This window comes from Thalassophryne amazonica, chromosome 7, assembly GCF_902500255.1.
Source record: "Thalassophryne amazonica chromosome 7, fThaAma1.1, whole genome shotgun sequence".
NCBI classification, from domain to species: Eukaryota; Metazoa; Chordata; class Actinopteri; order Batrachoidiformes; family Batrachoididae; genus Thalassophryne; species Thalassophryne amazonica.
Genome location: NC_047109.1, coordinates 70,592,489 through 70,608,705, shown reverse-complemented (window position 1 = coordinate 70,608,705; position 16,217 = coordinate 70,592,489). Strand labels below are relative to the sequence as shown.

The 16,217-nt window shown below is 46.8% G+C and overlaps 1 protein-coding gene across 1 annotated transcript in view; it reads right to left on the bottom strand.

Moving 5' to 3' along the window:
* The window catches only part of bbs9 (Bardet-Biedl syndrome 9), a 390,202-nt gene that overhangs the window by 325,154 nt on the left and 48,831 nt on the right, over positions 1 to 16,217 (bottom strand). The window contains 1 exon segment of the mRNA XM_034173643.1: positions 1,879 to 2,053. Within this exon segment, the coding sequence (XP_034029534.1) occupies positions 1,879 to 2,053 (175 nt within the window).

Genomic DNA, 16,217 nt, shown 5'->3' with positions numbered 1-16,217 from the left:
TGAGAGTCTGTTGCAGATGTATCTTGGCATCCATCCGTCTGTGGGAGACAATGGTGTAGCATCCAGGTGGGTTTTTGTGCTTTGTTTGTTTGTTTGTTTTTTTAACAGTTTTTTCAATTCAATTTTAATTTATTTTATTTAGATAGTGCCGAATCACAACAAAGCTGCCACAAGTCAGGTCTAACCTTACCAACCCCTAGAGCAAGCACACAGGTGACAGTGGTAAGGAAAAGCTCCCTCTGATGATTTGATGAAGAAACCTCAAGCAGACCAGACTCAAAGGGGTGACCCTCTGCTTAGGCCATGCTACCAAGACAGTTGACAATACAAATATACAGGAAGCTTTTGTTTTATCTGCACCTGCTTGAATGACTTATCAGTCCAATGCATGAGTGACAATCTCGTGTACGTGTACTGTGATGCCTGCAGAGGCTGCCGTTGTTGCTCCTTCCTCCTAGCTCATTGCTCAGCAAGGCCTTGGTTCCTCTCCTGCTCAGCCCTCTGTGCACCTGTTCTGACAATAAGGCGTCAAACTGCACCATCCTCTGCACACTGTTCCATGTGTTGACACTGATGCTACACATTTTCATGTCCTTCTTGCAGAGATCCTTGAAGCGCAGGCATGGTTGACCAGCCAAACGAGTGCCCTCTGCTAGCTCACCATATATTAGAGCTTCAGGAATGTGGCCCGGATCCATTCTCCTAACCAAGCCAACGAAGGCACCTTTCACCAAGAATGGTGAACATGCTGCTCGTGTTGGCACGTTCCAAGACTTCTGTGTTGGGCACCTTGTCCTGCCAACCGATGTGCAGAATTCCTCTAAGGCACCTCAGATGGTAGCTGTTGAGCTTTTTCTCATGTCTGGCATAGGCGGTCCATGCCTCACTACCATAGAGGGGTGTGCTAAGCACGCAGGTCTGATAGAACTGTAGTTTTGTCTTCTCGGTGAGGCTGGAGTGGTTCCAGACTCTGTGGCTTAGTCTTGCCATAACTGCTGCTGTCTTCGCAATCCTGATGTTCATCACGGCCTCAATGGAGAGTGAGTTAGAGATGGTTGACCCAAGGTATGTAAAGTGCTCCATGATTTTCAGACTGTACCCATCAACATCAATCTTAGGGGGAGCAACTGTGCCTTGCGCCATGACGATTGTCTTCTTCAAGTCGAAAGCCTTGGTCAGCTTGATGAAGGCAATGTAGAGAGACATTTGTTGCTCTTGACACTTCTCATGTAGTTGGCGTATTGAAAACATCATGTCCACGGTAGACCTACCAGCTCGAAAGCCGTACTGGGACTCTGGGTAAACATGCAAGGCCAAGGTCTGTAGAGGCAACACGGGCGAAGGCCTTCCCAACAGTGCTGAGAAGGTAGGTGCCTCAATAATTATTGCAGTCGCTTCTGTCTCCTTTGCTCTTATACAAGGTGACAATGCTCGCATCTCGCGTGTCCTGAGGAATGTGTGCCTGTTCCCAGCAGAGGCAGAAAAGTTTGTGCAGGTGTTTTAGCAGAGCAGGTTTTCCACTCTTTAAGACTTCACCTCTTTAAGATGCAGATGTAAAAGTGCTATATAAATGCAGTGCATTTACCATTTATACTGTATACAAGAATGATCCTTCTGTCAACTATGAGGCAATTTTGGAAGGTTTGAAACACTGGTAAAATATATGTTCACAATGTCTTTTTATCTGTCACATAAGTATGTTTTTATTTGGTTTTATTTTTAATTTATTGAATTCAAAGAAAAAAATCTAATCTAATCTATATCACTTGTTTCATATATAGGTTGTATAAAGAACAACAACTTGACCAACATGACCTCGAGTGGACATGTTTTTTTTTTGGTAATATGAAGGAAGTTTTAAATTATGTGTGGACCAACTTGTAGCACTCCAGTTGTCTTGCAGAGGACACCGTGAGAAAGCTGTCTGTTCTGGGGTTGTAGACCAGTGGACCTGGCAGAAGAAAACCACAGAGGAACCTTCCAAAGGAGTAGCTGTCCTGTTCAAAGAACATCAGCATCCCGTCCATTGACTGGATACACAGTGAGTGGTGACCTGTCAGACAAAAGATTGATCACACAGAGAATGAGTGAAGTTTCATTTCTCTTCCATCTGAACACTTGTTAGAGTGAGTGTGGTGCAGTATGCTATCTGTGAGGATGGCTGGTGATACACAGCTGTGACAGAGTGACCACATAACAGAATAAATACCCGTCCTACCTCCTCAATACCACAGTGAGGAGTTAGGACATCAGACACACCTGAACTTAGAAGAAGCCGGTACAAGACAGATCAAGTCCAACTGAGAGGCACCTTGTGAGACTGAGTAGCAATCAGGAAGACGTCTCACTCACTGGCACAGCAGTACAATGACACAAAAGGACAAGAAGTACAATCCCAATTCCAATTAAGTTGGGACATTGTGTGAAATGTAAATAAAAACAGAATACAATGATTTGCAAATCCTCTTCAACCTATATTCAATTGAATACACCACAAAGAAAAGCTATTTAATGTTCAAACTGATAAACATTATTGTTTTTGTGCAAATATTTGCTCATTTTGAAATGGATGCCTACAACACGTTTCAAAAAACGTGTCGTATGTTTACCACTATGTTACATCAGCTTTCCTTCTAACAACACTCAATGAAGAGGAGTTTATCAGGCGTGGCACAAACCGGGTGGACACAAATGCAATCTCACACGACTGATAGAGTTCAAAAGGTTTAATAAGAGAAACAGGCAGGTGGTCGGTACACGGGAGTCCAGCAGCGAAGCAAAGGTATCAGAATGGCGAGAGGCTGAGACGTAGTTCAATAACAGGCACAGGTCAAAAAACACGGTGTATAGGCTATCAGAGGCAAAGCTGCAACAAGGTCAACAAACAAGGCAGAGTCAGAATACAGATAGGCAAAAACTGAGCAAGGAACCGGGCTGGAGAGTGTACAGAGACAACAATCTGGCAGTGAGCTGTGAGACTGTGGAGGCTTAAATAACAGGCGGTGTAAACGAAGTGCATGCGCAGACTGATTAGGTAACAAGGTGCATGTGTGGAGGGAAGATTCTAGAAAGGGGGTGTGGCTAGTGGACAAAGATTAAACACTGTGCAAGATAGTGAAGGAAGGGAAACAGAGTGGAGTGATGTAATAGACAAAGACACATGAGCTGGTGGCATGAGTGTGAGTGAAAGATACGAGGCAGGTACAGTGATGTGAAGTGAACCAAAACAGATGGGCGTGAGGGCAAACAGAACAGAGATCAAACAGAAACAGAGGATTAAGAATAGAGCATGAACAGCAACTAAGAACAGAATAAAATACCATAATGAACAAGACCAGAACTAAGCATAAACATGAGAACAAAAAGCGAACCAGTAGATAACATAGAAGATAAATTACATAAGAACTGAATCGGACAATAAACAAACACTAAGACAAAACTGAACTGGAGCTGACTATGATTGAAGAATACAAGCAGATGACAAAACAAAGAAAGACTAATAATTAACAGAAAACAAAACCTGACACTACTGCATAACTGATAACACAAATGAGATGATAAACAGAGAATAAACAAACCTAGAGACAACAGAATAAATGATAACCAAAGAATGAATCAGTGATGAAAGTGTAACACAAGGAAAAGCAATAAATAACTGAATGACTAACTAAATGATAAGATAAAGAATGAAACCAGTAACTAAATAGTAAACAAAGCAAAGCAATAAACACAACCAAACAGACTAACGTGTTGTGTGGGCCGCTGAAGAGGAGGTACTGCTGGCCCACCACCACCAGAGGGCGCCCTGCCTGGAGTGCGGGCTCCAGGCACCGGAGGGCGCTGCCGCCTCACAGAAGCAGCCAGGGTGACAGCTGTCACCCATCACCTGAGACAGCTGATTCCAATCAACAGGGAGGTATATCAGCAGGACGGCATCTCCACCTCATTGCCGAGATATCGCCCTATCAAAGAGGTAACAAGCTCCGCCCAAACGTGCTATTAATTACAGTTGTAATTCTTGTTGATTGTTTGTAGGACAGCTGACTACTGGACAACTCTTGGATAAGTACTCACCTTCCTACATTCCTTTATTGTTGTTGACGAGAGGTGGAATCTCCACCCTCCGTGTTGCTGGGTGCAGCCGCACCCACACCTGACTGTTTCTGTTCCTTGCCAGCAGTACCGGATCCGACGAGCGGAGGCAGTGGCCACCTGGGAGTTCGGGACTTGGCGGCTCCAGTATTCCCGGGGTTCGGTGGCAGAGGAAATCGGGTTGGTTCCGGTTCGACTTGGACAGACGTCTCCTATCGTCGAGCCTGCCCACACGACACTGTTGTAATTGGACTCAATTTCAATATTGTAATCGGCTGTGTTTGTTGTGCCTGTTTCACAACAGTAAAAACAGTGTTATTTGACTCCTCCATTATCCGTTCATTTGCGCCCCCTGTTGTGGGTCCGTGTTCCAACACTTTCACAACAGGATATCTCGGCCAGCGTCATGGATCACGAGGGGCGTCAACCGGCTGTTGAACGGCCAATGGAAGAACAGGGCGCGCAGGCGTCCTCGGGAGGGGTGATCGGTGAGTTGCAGCGGATCCTCACCGCTTTCACGACTCGGTTGGATTTAATGACCGAGCAGAACGTCCTCCTGAACCGCAGGGTGGAGGCTCTCGCCGCACAAGTGGAAGCGCGCCCCCCAGGCGCCGCTGCGGCTCTCCCTCCTGTCGACCCTGTGCGTAACAGCGACGTTCCACTGGTCGTTCAACGACCCCTCCCACCTTCCCCTGAAGCTTACATAAGCCCCCCAGAGCCGTACGGAGGCTGTGTGGAGACGTGCGCAGATTTTCTTATGCAGTGTTCGCTCGTCTTCGCACAGCGTCCAGTCATGTACGCGACCGATGCTAGCAAGGTAGCTTATGTAATAAACCTGCTTCGCGGCGAGGCACGCGCTTGGGCTACAGCGCTCTGGGAGCAGAATTCACGGCTCCTTCTGACATATGATGGGTTTGTGAGGGAGTTCAGAACCGTGTTCGATCACCCTAATAGAGGAGAAACCGCTTCAACTGTGCTATTGTCGATGAGACAGGGGCGTCGGAGCGCAGCTGCCTATGCAGTCGACTTCCGCATGGCGGCTGCAAGGTCAGGCTGGAATAGCACTGCCCTCCGCGCCGCCTTTGTAAACGGACTGTCATTTGTTCTTAAGGAGCACCTGGTGGCTAAGGACGAACCGCGGGATTTAGATGGGCTCATCGATCTTGTCATACGGTTAGACAACCGGTTAGAAGAACGTCGGCGGGAACGAGACGAAGGGCGTGGCCGGGCACGCGCCGTCCCTCTCCCTTCCGGTTCCGACCGCGCTCCGCCTTCCCCACGCTCCATGGCCCCTGCGCTCCGTGGGGCCACAGCTACCCCTGCTGACGAAGCTATGGACACGAGTAGGGCAACATTTAGGGCACCAGATGCACAGAGGAGGCGGGCCCACGGAGCTTGTTTTGTTTGTGGCTCGATAGAGCACCACGTAAGAGACTGCCCGGAGCGGTTAAACACCAACGCCCGCCCCTAGAGACTGGGCTAGGGGTGGGCCGAGACATTCACGTGGGACACACCCACATTGCTACACGACTCCCAGTTACGATCCTTTATGAGGAATCAACCCTGAAGGCCCCAGCACTGGTGGACACGGGCTCTGAGGGGAATCTGTTGGACAGCAGATGGGCCAGAGAGATAGGGCTCCCTCTGGTGGCGCTTACCTCGCCTGTGCAGGTTCGAGCACTAGATGGCTCCCTACTCCCTCCAATCACGCATAAGACACCACCTGTAACTCTGGTGGTGTCAGGAAATCACCGGGAGGTGATCGAGTTTTTTGTGACTCCGGCCACCTCCCGTGTGATTTTAGGATTTCCCTGGATGTTGAAGCACAATCCCCGGATTGATTGGCCGTCCGGGGTAGTGGTTCAGTGGAGCGAAACCTGCCATCGGGTGTGTCTAGGTTCCTCGGTTCCTCCCGGCTCCCAGGCTAGGGAGGAGGTCAGAGTCCCGCCCAATCTGGGGACGGTGCCGGTGGAGTACCACGACCTTGTCGACGTGTTCAGCAAGGATCTGGCTCTCACTCTTCCCCCCCACTGCCCGTATGATTGTGCCATTGATTTGGTTCCGGGCAGTGAGTTCCCGTCCAGTAGGATGTACAACCTCTCACGGCCTGAGCGCGAATCAATGGAGACCTACATCCGGGACTCGTTAGCCGCCGGGTTGATCCGGAATTCCACCTCCCCGATGGGTGCAGGTTTCTTTTTTGTGGGTAAAAAAGACGGCGGACTTCGTCCATGCATTGATTATAGGGGACTGAACGAAATCACGGTTCGCAATCGATACCCGTTGCCCCTGTTGGATTCGGTGTTCACACCCCTGCATGGAGCCCGAATTTTCACCAAGCTCGATCTTAGAAATGCGTATCACCTGGTTCGGATCCGGAAGGGAGACAAGTGGAAGACGGCATTCAACACCCCATTAGGTCACTTTGAGTACCTGGTCATGCCGTTCGGTCTCACAAACGCTCCCGCGACTTTCCAAGCATTGGTTAACGATGTCTTGCGGGATTTCCTGCACCGGTTCGTCTTCGTATACCTAGACGATATACTCATTTTTTCTCCGGACCCTGAGACCCATGTCAAGCATGTACGTCAGGTCCTGCAGCGGTTGTTGGAGAACCGGCTGTTTGTGAAGGGCGAGAAGTGTGAGTTCCACCGCACGTCTTTGTCCTTCCTGGGGTTCATCATCTCCTCCAACTCCGTCGCTCCTGATCCGGCCAAGGTTGCGGCGGTGAGAGACTGGCCCCAACCCACAAGCCGTAGGAAGTTGCAACAGTTCCTAGGCTTTGCTAATTTCTACAGGAGGTTCATTAAGGGCTATAGTCAGGTAGTTAGCCCCCTGACAGCCCTAACCTCACCAAAAGTTCCCTTCACCTGGTCGGATCGTTGCGATGCCGCGTTCAAGGAGTTGAAACCGCGCTTCTCGTCTGCACCCGTTCTGGTGCAGCCCGATCCTAGTCGCCAGTTAGTGGTTGAAGTGGACGCCTCGGACTCAGGGATAGGAGCCGTGCTGTCCCAGAGCGGGAAGACCGATAAGGTCCTTCACCCGTGTGCCTATTTTTCCCGCAGGTTGACCCCAGCCGAACGGAACTATGACGTCGGCAATCGAGAGCTCCTTGCGGTGAAAGAGGCTCTTGAGGAGTGGAGACATCTGTTGGAGGGAACGTCCGTGCCATTCACGGTTTTCACTGACCACCGGAACCTGGAGTATATCAGGACCGCCAAGCGGCTGAATCCCAGGCAAGCCCGCTGGTCACTGTTCTTCGGCCGTTTTGACTTCCGGATCACCTACCGTCCCGGGACCAAAAATCAAAGATCGGATGCTTTGTCCCGGGTACATGAAGATGAAGTCAGAATGGAGTCGTCGGATCCCCCGGATCCCATCATCCCGGAGTCCGCTATCGTGGCCGCCCTCACCTGGGACGTGGAGAAGACCGTCCGGGAGGCCCTGACACAAGACCCGGACCCCGGAACCGGACCGAAGAACAAACTCTACGTCCCACCAGAAGCTAGGGCTGCAGTCCTGGACTTCTGTCACGGTTCTAAGCTCTCCTGTCATCCTGGGGTGCGAAGAACCGTGGCAGTCGTCCGGCAGCGCTTCTGGTGGGCGTCCCTGGAGGCCGACGTCCGGGGTTACATCCAGGCCTGTACCACCTGCGCCAGGGGCAAGGCTGACCACCGCAAGACCTCGGGTTTGCTACAGCCGCTGCCCGTGCCTCATCGCCCCTGGTCTCACATCGGCCTGGATTTTGTCACGGGTCTTCCGTCGTCCCAGGGAAACACCGTCATTCTCACGATAGTGGACCGATTCTCCAAGGCGGCCCACTTCGTGGCCCTCCCGAAGCTACCAACGGCCTAGGAGACAGCGGACCTCCTAGTCCACCACGTCGTCCGTCTGCATGGGATACCATCAGACATCGTCTCCGATCGCGGCCCCCAGTTCTCCTCGCACGTGTGGAGGAGCTTCTGCCGGGAACTGGGGGCCACGGTCAGTCTCTCGTCCGGGTATCACCCCCAGACCAACGGGCAAGCAGAACGGGCCAACCAAGAGATGGAGCAGACCCTACGTTGTGTGACAGCCGCGCACCCGACGGCCTGGAGTACCCACCTGGCCTGGATCGAGTACGCTCACAACAGTCAAGTATCATCAGCCACCGGCCTCTCCCCTTTTGAGGTGTGCTTGGGGTATCAGCCCCCGTTGTTTCCGGTGGTTGAGGGAGAGGTCGGTGTGCCCTCGGTCCAGGCCCACCTACGGAAGTGCCGTCGGGTGTGGCGTGCCGCCCGTTCTGCTTTGTTGAAGGCCCGGACGAGGGCGAAGAACCATGCAGACCGGCGGCGGACCCCGGCTCCCACGTATCGTCCTGGGCAGGAAGTGTGGTTGTCCACCAAGGACATTCCCCTACAAGTGGACTCCCCAAAACTACAAGAACGATACATTGGTCCGTACAAGATACTCAAGGTCATCAATCCCGCCGCAGTGAGGCTTCAGCTTCCGGCCTCACTGCGGATTCATCCAGTGTTCCACGTCTCCAGGATCAAACCTCATCACACCTCACCCCTCTGCACTCCGGGTAAGGCACCACCTCCTGCCTGGATCATCGACGGCGAGCCGGCTTGGACTGTGCGCCGGCTCCTCGACGTCCAACGGATGGGCCGGGGTTTTCAGTATCTAGTGGACTGGGAGGGGTACGGCCCCGAAGAACGCTCCTGGGTGAAGAGGAGCTTCATCCTGGACCCGGCCCTCCTGGCCGACTTCTACCGGCGCCACCCGGACAAGCCTGGTAGTGCGCCAGGAGGCGCCCGTTGAGGGGGGGGTCCTGTTGTGTGGGCCGCTGAAGAGGAGGTACTGCTGGCCCACCACCACCAGAGGGCGCCCTGCCTGGAGTGCGGGCTCCAGGCACCGGAGGGCGCTGCCGCCTCACAGAAGCAGCCAGGGTGACAGCTGTCACCCATCACCTGAGACAGCTGATTCCAATCAACAGGGAGGTATATCAGCAGGACGGCATCTCCACCTCATTGCCGAGATATCGCCCTATCAAAGAGGTAACAAGCTCCGCCCAAACGTGCTATTAATTACAGTTGTAATTCTTGTTGATTGTTTGTAGGACAGCTGACTACTGGACAACTCTTGGATAAGTACTCACCTTCCTACATTCCTTTATTGTTGTTGACGAGAGGTGGAATCTCCACCCTCCGTGTTGCTGGGTGCAGCCGCACCCACACCTGACTGTTTCTGTTCCTTGCCAGCAGTACCGGATCCGACGAGCGGAGGCAGTGGCCACCTGGGAGTTCGGGACTTGGCGGCTCCAGTATTCCCGGGGTTCGGTGGCAGAGGAAATCGGGTTGGTTCCGGTTCGACTTGGACAGACGTCTCCTATCGTCGAGCCTGCCCACACGACACCGTTGTAATTGGACTCAATTTCAATATTGTAATGGGCTGTGTTTGTTGTGCCTGTTTCACAACAGTAAAAACAGTGTTATTTGACTCCTCCATTGTCCGTTCATTTGCGCCCCCTGTTGTGGGTCCGTGTTCCAACACTTTCACAACAAACATGATAAAGTACAAACTAATGAAAGGAAAAACCAGAACATCCACGCAAAGAGTGAAGCCCTAACCCCTGAGCTGGGGCTGCACATGACAGATTTGCAAATCATTGTATTCTGTTTTTATTTACATTTTTCACAACATCCCAACTTCAATGGAATTGGGGTTGTATCAGCCACATGCCCTAGTTTTTTTTTGTTGTTGTTCAGAATTAAACAAGCCCACACAGGAAAATAAAACCTATAATACAACCTTCAGCCCTTTTTGCCCCTGTCATACCAATATTGTCATCAAGGCCAAAACCTCCAAGGCCAAAGCCAAGACTCTGACCACTACGGCTTTGCCAAGGCCAAGGCTTCAAACCACAAGTGCAATATATAAATAAATAAGGAAAAGGGGAAAAAGGATGATACAAATTCAGATTTCACACAAGAAAGAGAAAGAACATGGACTTTTAATTATTAGATAGATAGATAGATAGATAGATAGATAGATAGATAGATAGATAGATAGATAGATAGATAGATAGATAGATAGATAGATAGATAGATAGATAGATAGATAGATAGATAGATAGATAGATAGATAGATAGATAGATAGATAGATAGATAGATAGATAGATAGATAGATAGATAGATAGATAGATAGATAGAATGTAGTAAATGTGGTAAATTATGAAAGAAACTTGAAGAACTGCAGCTGTTTCTAACAAAGGTAGTGTTCTGTATTTGTACAGGTTGTTTAGGTGTCTAAATTTGATATGTGGGGGAAAAATGCCCTTTAATTAACTTCCTAACAGATTACAAATATTATATTAATCGATATTACTCTAACATTAATCTATGTATGCATAATTTCCAGAGCAAAACTATAGCAAAATTTTGTCACACCCAGAGGATCCATGATATGGGAATTGCAGAACTTGTAATTTCCAAAATGCTCCTCCTTTCCACTTCAAGCTTCTTTAAACACCTTATACTGTACTAGTCAACACCAAATTTTATAACTTGGCGGACACATGTACTTGGGTAGCTGATCACCAGTGGTGGGCACAGATAACCAAAAAATTAACTTCGATAACAGATAATCAGATAATTAAAAAGTTATCTTTGATAAAGATAAACCGATAAACCACCCAAAAATGTATCGGAAGTTACAGATAACCGATAACGATACATTCCAGTGTTGTCTCTGGTACATTTGCAACTACTAACAAGCTGAATTTGAGTTTTAACACCACGATCGGTTTTGGAAGCGATCGTTATGCTGCGTTCACACCGGGCGCGATCAGACGCTACAAATTTGCGGAGGTAGCGTGGCGACGGACACACCTCCTTCGCCCGGTGTGTCGCTCTGCTTGGATGGACTTTTGCTGTGAAAATTCTCCCCGGTGCATCATCAAATAGGAGGAGCTTCCATTCCGCTCGGCGTCAAGTCATCATGACGGACCTTTCACACGGAGTGAGTTGTTGTGAAAAGCTCCCAATACAGAGAGTATCATTATTTGCTGCAGGAGCTGCGTCTGGATGACGGCTGCTTTCAGCGGTCCTCTGCGGGACCCAGTTTGAGGACCAACTGTCCCGTTCATGCGCGCACATGAAAACAATAAAAAAAAAAAAAACTACGCTGCTTGCTGCAGCTTGCTCTTCCCCCAATAATTGTGTCATAATTGTGTTTAGAAACCAGTCACCATTTGTTTTATTATACATCTGTGTAGTTAATTAATAAAATATTCTCCACACAGACGATTCACTCGCGCGCGAACATAAAAAAAAAAAAAAAAAAAAGAAAGAAAGAAACTCCGCGGCTTGCTGTGAGGCTGCTCCTCGCTCTTTCCCAAAAAACTCTGTCATAATTGTCTTTAGAAACCAGTCACCATTTTACATCTGTGAAGTTAATAAGTAAAATAATCTCCATGGACCCTCGCACGCGCACGTAAAATAAAAAGAAAAAGAAACTCCGCTCCCCCTGCTGTGGTGCTGCTGCTCGCTCTAAAAACTCTCTCATAATTGTGAAATAAAGGACAAAAGAGACATAAGTCCTGCTCACAGACTGCTACCAGAGACAGGACATGTTCACATCTTCAGTCAAACTCCAGACATCTCCACGTCACTACATATTCAGTCCCTGATTGGTCATCGCGGCGCGAAGAGACGAAAAAGTTCAGATTTTGCAACTTGGGGAGGAGGGCGACACGACGTGACACAACGCCATATCGCGCTACAAACGCGCAAAACGCTCAAAATCGCTTCACTTGCGTCCATCACGTCACACTGCGCGGTTTGGCGCCAAAACGCGTCCTTACATAGGGATTACATGGCAACCTGTGGCTGCAGTTGCTCGCATCGCACCCGGTGTGAACGCGGCATAAGACTGAGCATGAGTCAGCATTTCTATGTTTGACCATGCTGCCCCCTGCTGGAAGCTACACGGCTACAGCACTGAAGCACCCTGAGAGCAGTCACAAAACCAGCTCTCTACCAATCACAATGCTCCAGTCAGGCAGAGGTCTTGAAAAATAAAGGCATCCTGACTTATGGTTTTGTGTGAATACTGATAGAATAACTCAATTAATGTCAATTCTGTCATTTGTACAAAATTAAAATATAACATATATCTTTTAATGTTGAATAATGCACTAATGCTGAGGTTTTGTAACTCACAAGACAGATCACAAAGGATTCTGGGTAAAATGTGCCTCTGCTAAACACTGATTGATTCAATCATTCATTATGTAAACCAACACGTTAATGTGACATGTGTCGTGTGTTGGTGTTTACAGATGATTGAGATAAATGTGCTTTTGTAAAATATTCCATGTTTTATTTGTAAAAACAGGCATTTTTACAGAGCCCTGGAAGTGTCATCGCAAAATGTTTTACACGTGGAGAGAATTTGCGCACGTTTTATGATGTTGTAAAACGTGCACTCAATACTGACACATAAATGTTGGCTTTACACTGTGCGAGAGAATTTTTTGGACCAGGTTTCAGGTTAATCACGCGTCCTGCATCGTGTAGTGTACATGGAGTAACAAGCTGCGTTTAATATCTGACGACCACCTCCTGATCGCCGATCGTATGGTCGAATGAAAATCAAACCTGTTTGATATTATTCTGGTCGGCCGTCGTGAGGGTATCCTGCTGCTGCAGAGCTACAAGTGTCCAACCGCTCGCACTGTGCCTGTGCAAACACCACATTGCTGTCTTGTAATGTTTTTTTGTTGTTGTTTTGTTTTTAAACTTAATTTGTAAAAAAAAAAAAAATACTGCCATGAACACCACTGGCCAGTAGATGGCAGTAGAGGCCTTGAAATCTTTCCAAAACAAAATCCCAGATAATCCGTCTGCTACATTTAAGGTGCGTGGAATTTAACAAACGCAAATACACTAATGTCTATAAACCCAGAGAATATATTCACAAGAGTTTTAGGCACTAGAGTTTAATGCTGCTGTCCGTGGAGCCTGAACAGAGTGTCTGAAATGCATTTGTCCTGTCGTGAACACCCTGTCCTACCCATAATGCACTGCTGGGCTCAGCATGTGCTCACAAAACCTTAAAAATTAGCACATTATTTTAAAACTAAAACATATATCTGATATTTTCACTTTATAAAACTTCAGACATGACAGTAATTTTAAATAACTTGTCCAAAATTAGTTTTGTTAAAATTTGAACCATAAGTTAAAAATGTTTGCCTTCGGTGATATTGCCAACATATCAGTATGGTGTTAAAGGAAATGTTTTGTTTTGTTTTTTTTGTGACTAGTTCTCCTTTGCCTACACAGGTAGAGTGGTTTTTCCTGGAAGTATCTCTCTACTGTTTGCAGAGGGTAGAACTATATACATCTGTTAGGAAACTTTTAACAGGTAGGTCTCAACTGATTTTAAATTTTAAAAATGTCTGCTGTTGTTCAGCTGGGTTTACTGCGTTATCGGTCTAAAAGTTATCGGAGGACAATTCATCGGAAGATAATTAGTCCGATAATGGTTTTTAAAGTTATCTAAAAAGATAATCCAATAACGAAAACATTATCTTCGATAATTATCTCTTATCGGATTATCAGAAGTGTGCCCACCACTGCTGATCATAGAGTCCGGTCAATGGTTTACACTGAGTTGGTATGGCTAATCAGACTGCTCGTTCAGCAAGTGTACCTGAATTCTATCCTAACATTCCTTGCAATGAAAGAATTGAGAAAGCACATATTCTGCAAACCATGTACTATGACATCTCAACTTAAATCAAGAGTGACACTATTTAAGAAGACATAACTGTCAATATTTTGAAAGTGGGCAAGTAATGTCCTCTTTATTCAATGTTCATAAACATAAGCCACGTTATTGCTTGAATGATGTCTTATTTCAGCTGGGAAGTTGCTGTGAGGTATCTTGCACCCTTTGGCTGAATCTGGTGTTCCCATTAATACCTCAACACACACCCAGCTTTAGGTGTGAAAGTGGACACAAAAGTGTGTTTGTTAGACCTGATGGTGGACATATGGAGTAATGACAAGCATGCGTAGCTGTAGCCCAGTGGCGCTGTGTGAACATAAGAACTACAATTAGGCCTCCACGCTTTGTTAAATTCCACATTGCTCCTGACTAGGACAGAAAGACAGGCTCCAAGAGCACAACAAGCTCACATAATATCAGATCAGGTCATGTCTGGGACCACGCACTGGTGCCATGCATTGCCACATTCACCAACCAACCAAATAAATAACTGGTCCATCCCCACCTCCTACAACTAGTCATGTATCTGTGCAGCCAGGTGGAAATATCTATGAGAAAATATTTTGGCTGGTGAAACCACACTGCTACACCCTTAAGTCCTGGTCCCACCGAATAATGAACAGGGCTGTGAAATGAAAATTGTGAAATCTGAGGAAAATTCGCAGGGGGTCGAGCCAGGGTCTAGGGCCCGTGGGACCCCAGAAACCAAATTAAGTTTGTATCTAATGATACATTTTCAGCATGAAAAAAATCTCAAAAGAAGTGCATATTTAAATGATCCTAGATTCAAACTTTCATTTAAATTGTCAATGATAATGTTGAAATAACAGAATATGATGTGGAATTCTAAACCAAATTATGCATCAACTCAGAACAATTAAACTACATGAAATTCATGAAGACTGAAAAGACTGTTAAAGCATTTCAAAAACCACAGCTAACGCTTGTAAAATATTTTGAAAATCTTGGTAACATATCAGTAACATACCTTACAGTAAAAAAGTCACATATTGTTGTGTAAATTCCTGTAAATCCACTCAAAGCCACAGTGTATTTTTCCCATGAAAGAAAGTATGGATTAATAATAAAAATAGTCACATAATCTTTTCTAAAATCCTGTTTGAATAGCACAGTGTTTATTTTCTAGGGAGAGAAAAATTCTTACAGTGTTTCTTGATGGCACAGTTCGCTTTTCCCGTTTATATTTCATATTTGCTCATGAAGCCAGTGACAATTCCACGGATTCTTGTCCTTATCAAAATTTTTTAAACCGTCTTTCTCGCCATCTTCACTCTGTCTGATGTTGCTCCGTGACACAGACATTTTGCAAAATTCTTCTTTTAAAAACTTGACTGCTCTAAAAGTTTGCAATGTCCACATGCTACGTTTAGCTTCAGCGTCTTACAGGAGCCACACAGCGTCCCGCAGCAACCAACCACTCCCGCTTTATGACAACTGTCGTAACAGCCAGGCTTTGAGTGCCATTTTTCTTCCACAAAGTTCCGCGGATCCAAGGACACAGATTTGTATCTGCAACACACAGATCAGTGTCCATGGATTTATAAAACTTGCACGATGATGTACAAAAAGGAAACGCTTTGCGATAGGCCTTTTAAAAACTCAGTGATGATCACAATTACAGAGTACAACACTAACAGCACCCCCCCCATGATGAAATCAGCGGAATTCCTCAGATCCGCGGAGTTTTCACAGCCCTGAATGAAGGATGAATAATGAGCCACGTAGCATGTTTTTTTTTTTTGGTACGAGTCCAGTTATTCAACAAACGTAGGAGAATAGTGGCTCTTAGAGGCAGAATATTCGGCTAATAAGGCTCATCTCTGAGTGTGGCGCTAATTTCAAGAAGTTCAAAATTAAGCAACAACAGCATGGGGCACGAGGTGTACGAGGTACTACGAAAACAAACAAGGATTTTAGAGGCATGTTTGTAGTTAGGACGAGGCTGTAAAAAGCCAATTATCTGAGCACCTGGTGGCTACGAGGACAGGACAGGATATTTTTGCTCCGCCCTCTCGCGCACTTCATTGTGACAATCACACATGCTTTGTGCGCCAGACACTGTATATAAAATAATAATTTTGTAGTGGATTAATCATTTTCTGTCAGAGTTTGGACCTCTAATTGCTTCTGGAATCACAGAGGACATTTGGAACTTTTTTCCGCTCTCTGTCTCATGTGCTGAGGTGGAGAACATATTTGGAACACCCTAAAATGTAATTATTTGTAATGTTGATATTGTAATAGCTTGGTAAAACTGCTGCATGTTCATTCCTTCTTTATAAGCAGCTGTATATGTTTGTTTATGATAGATTTAACGTCTTGTTAT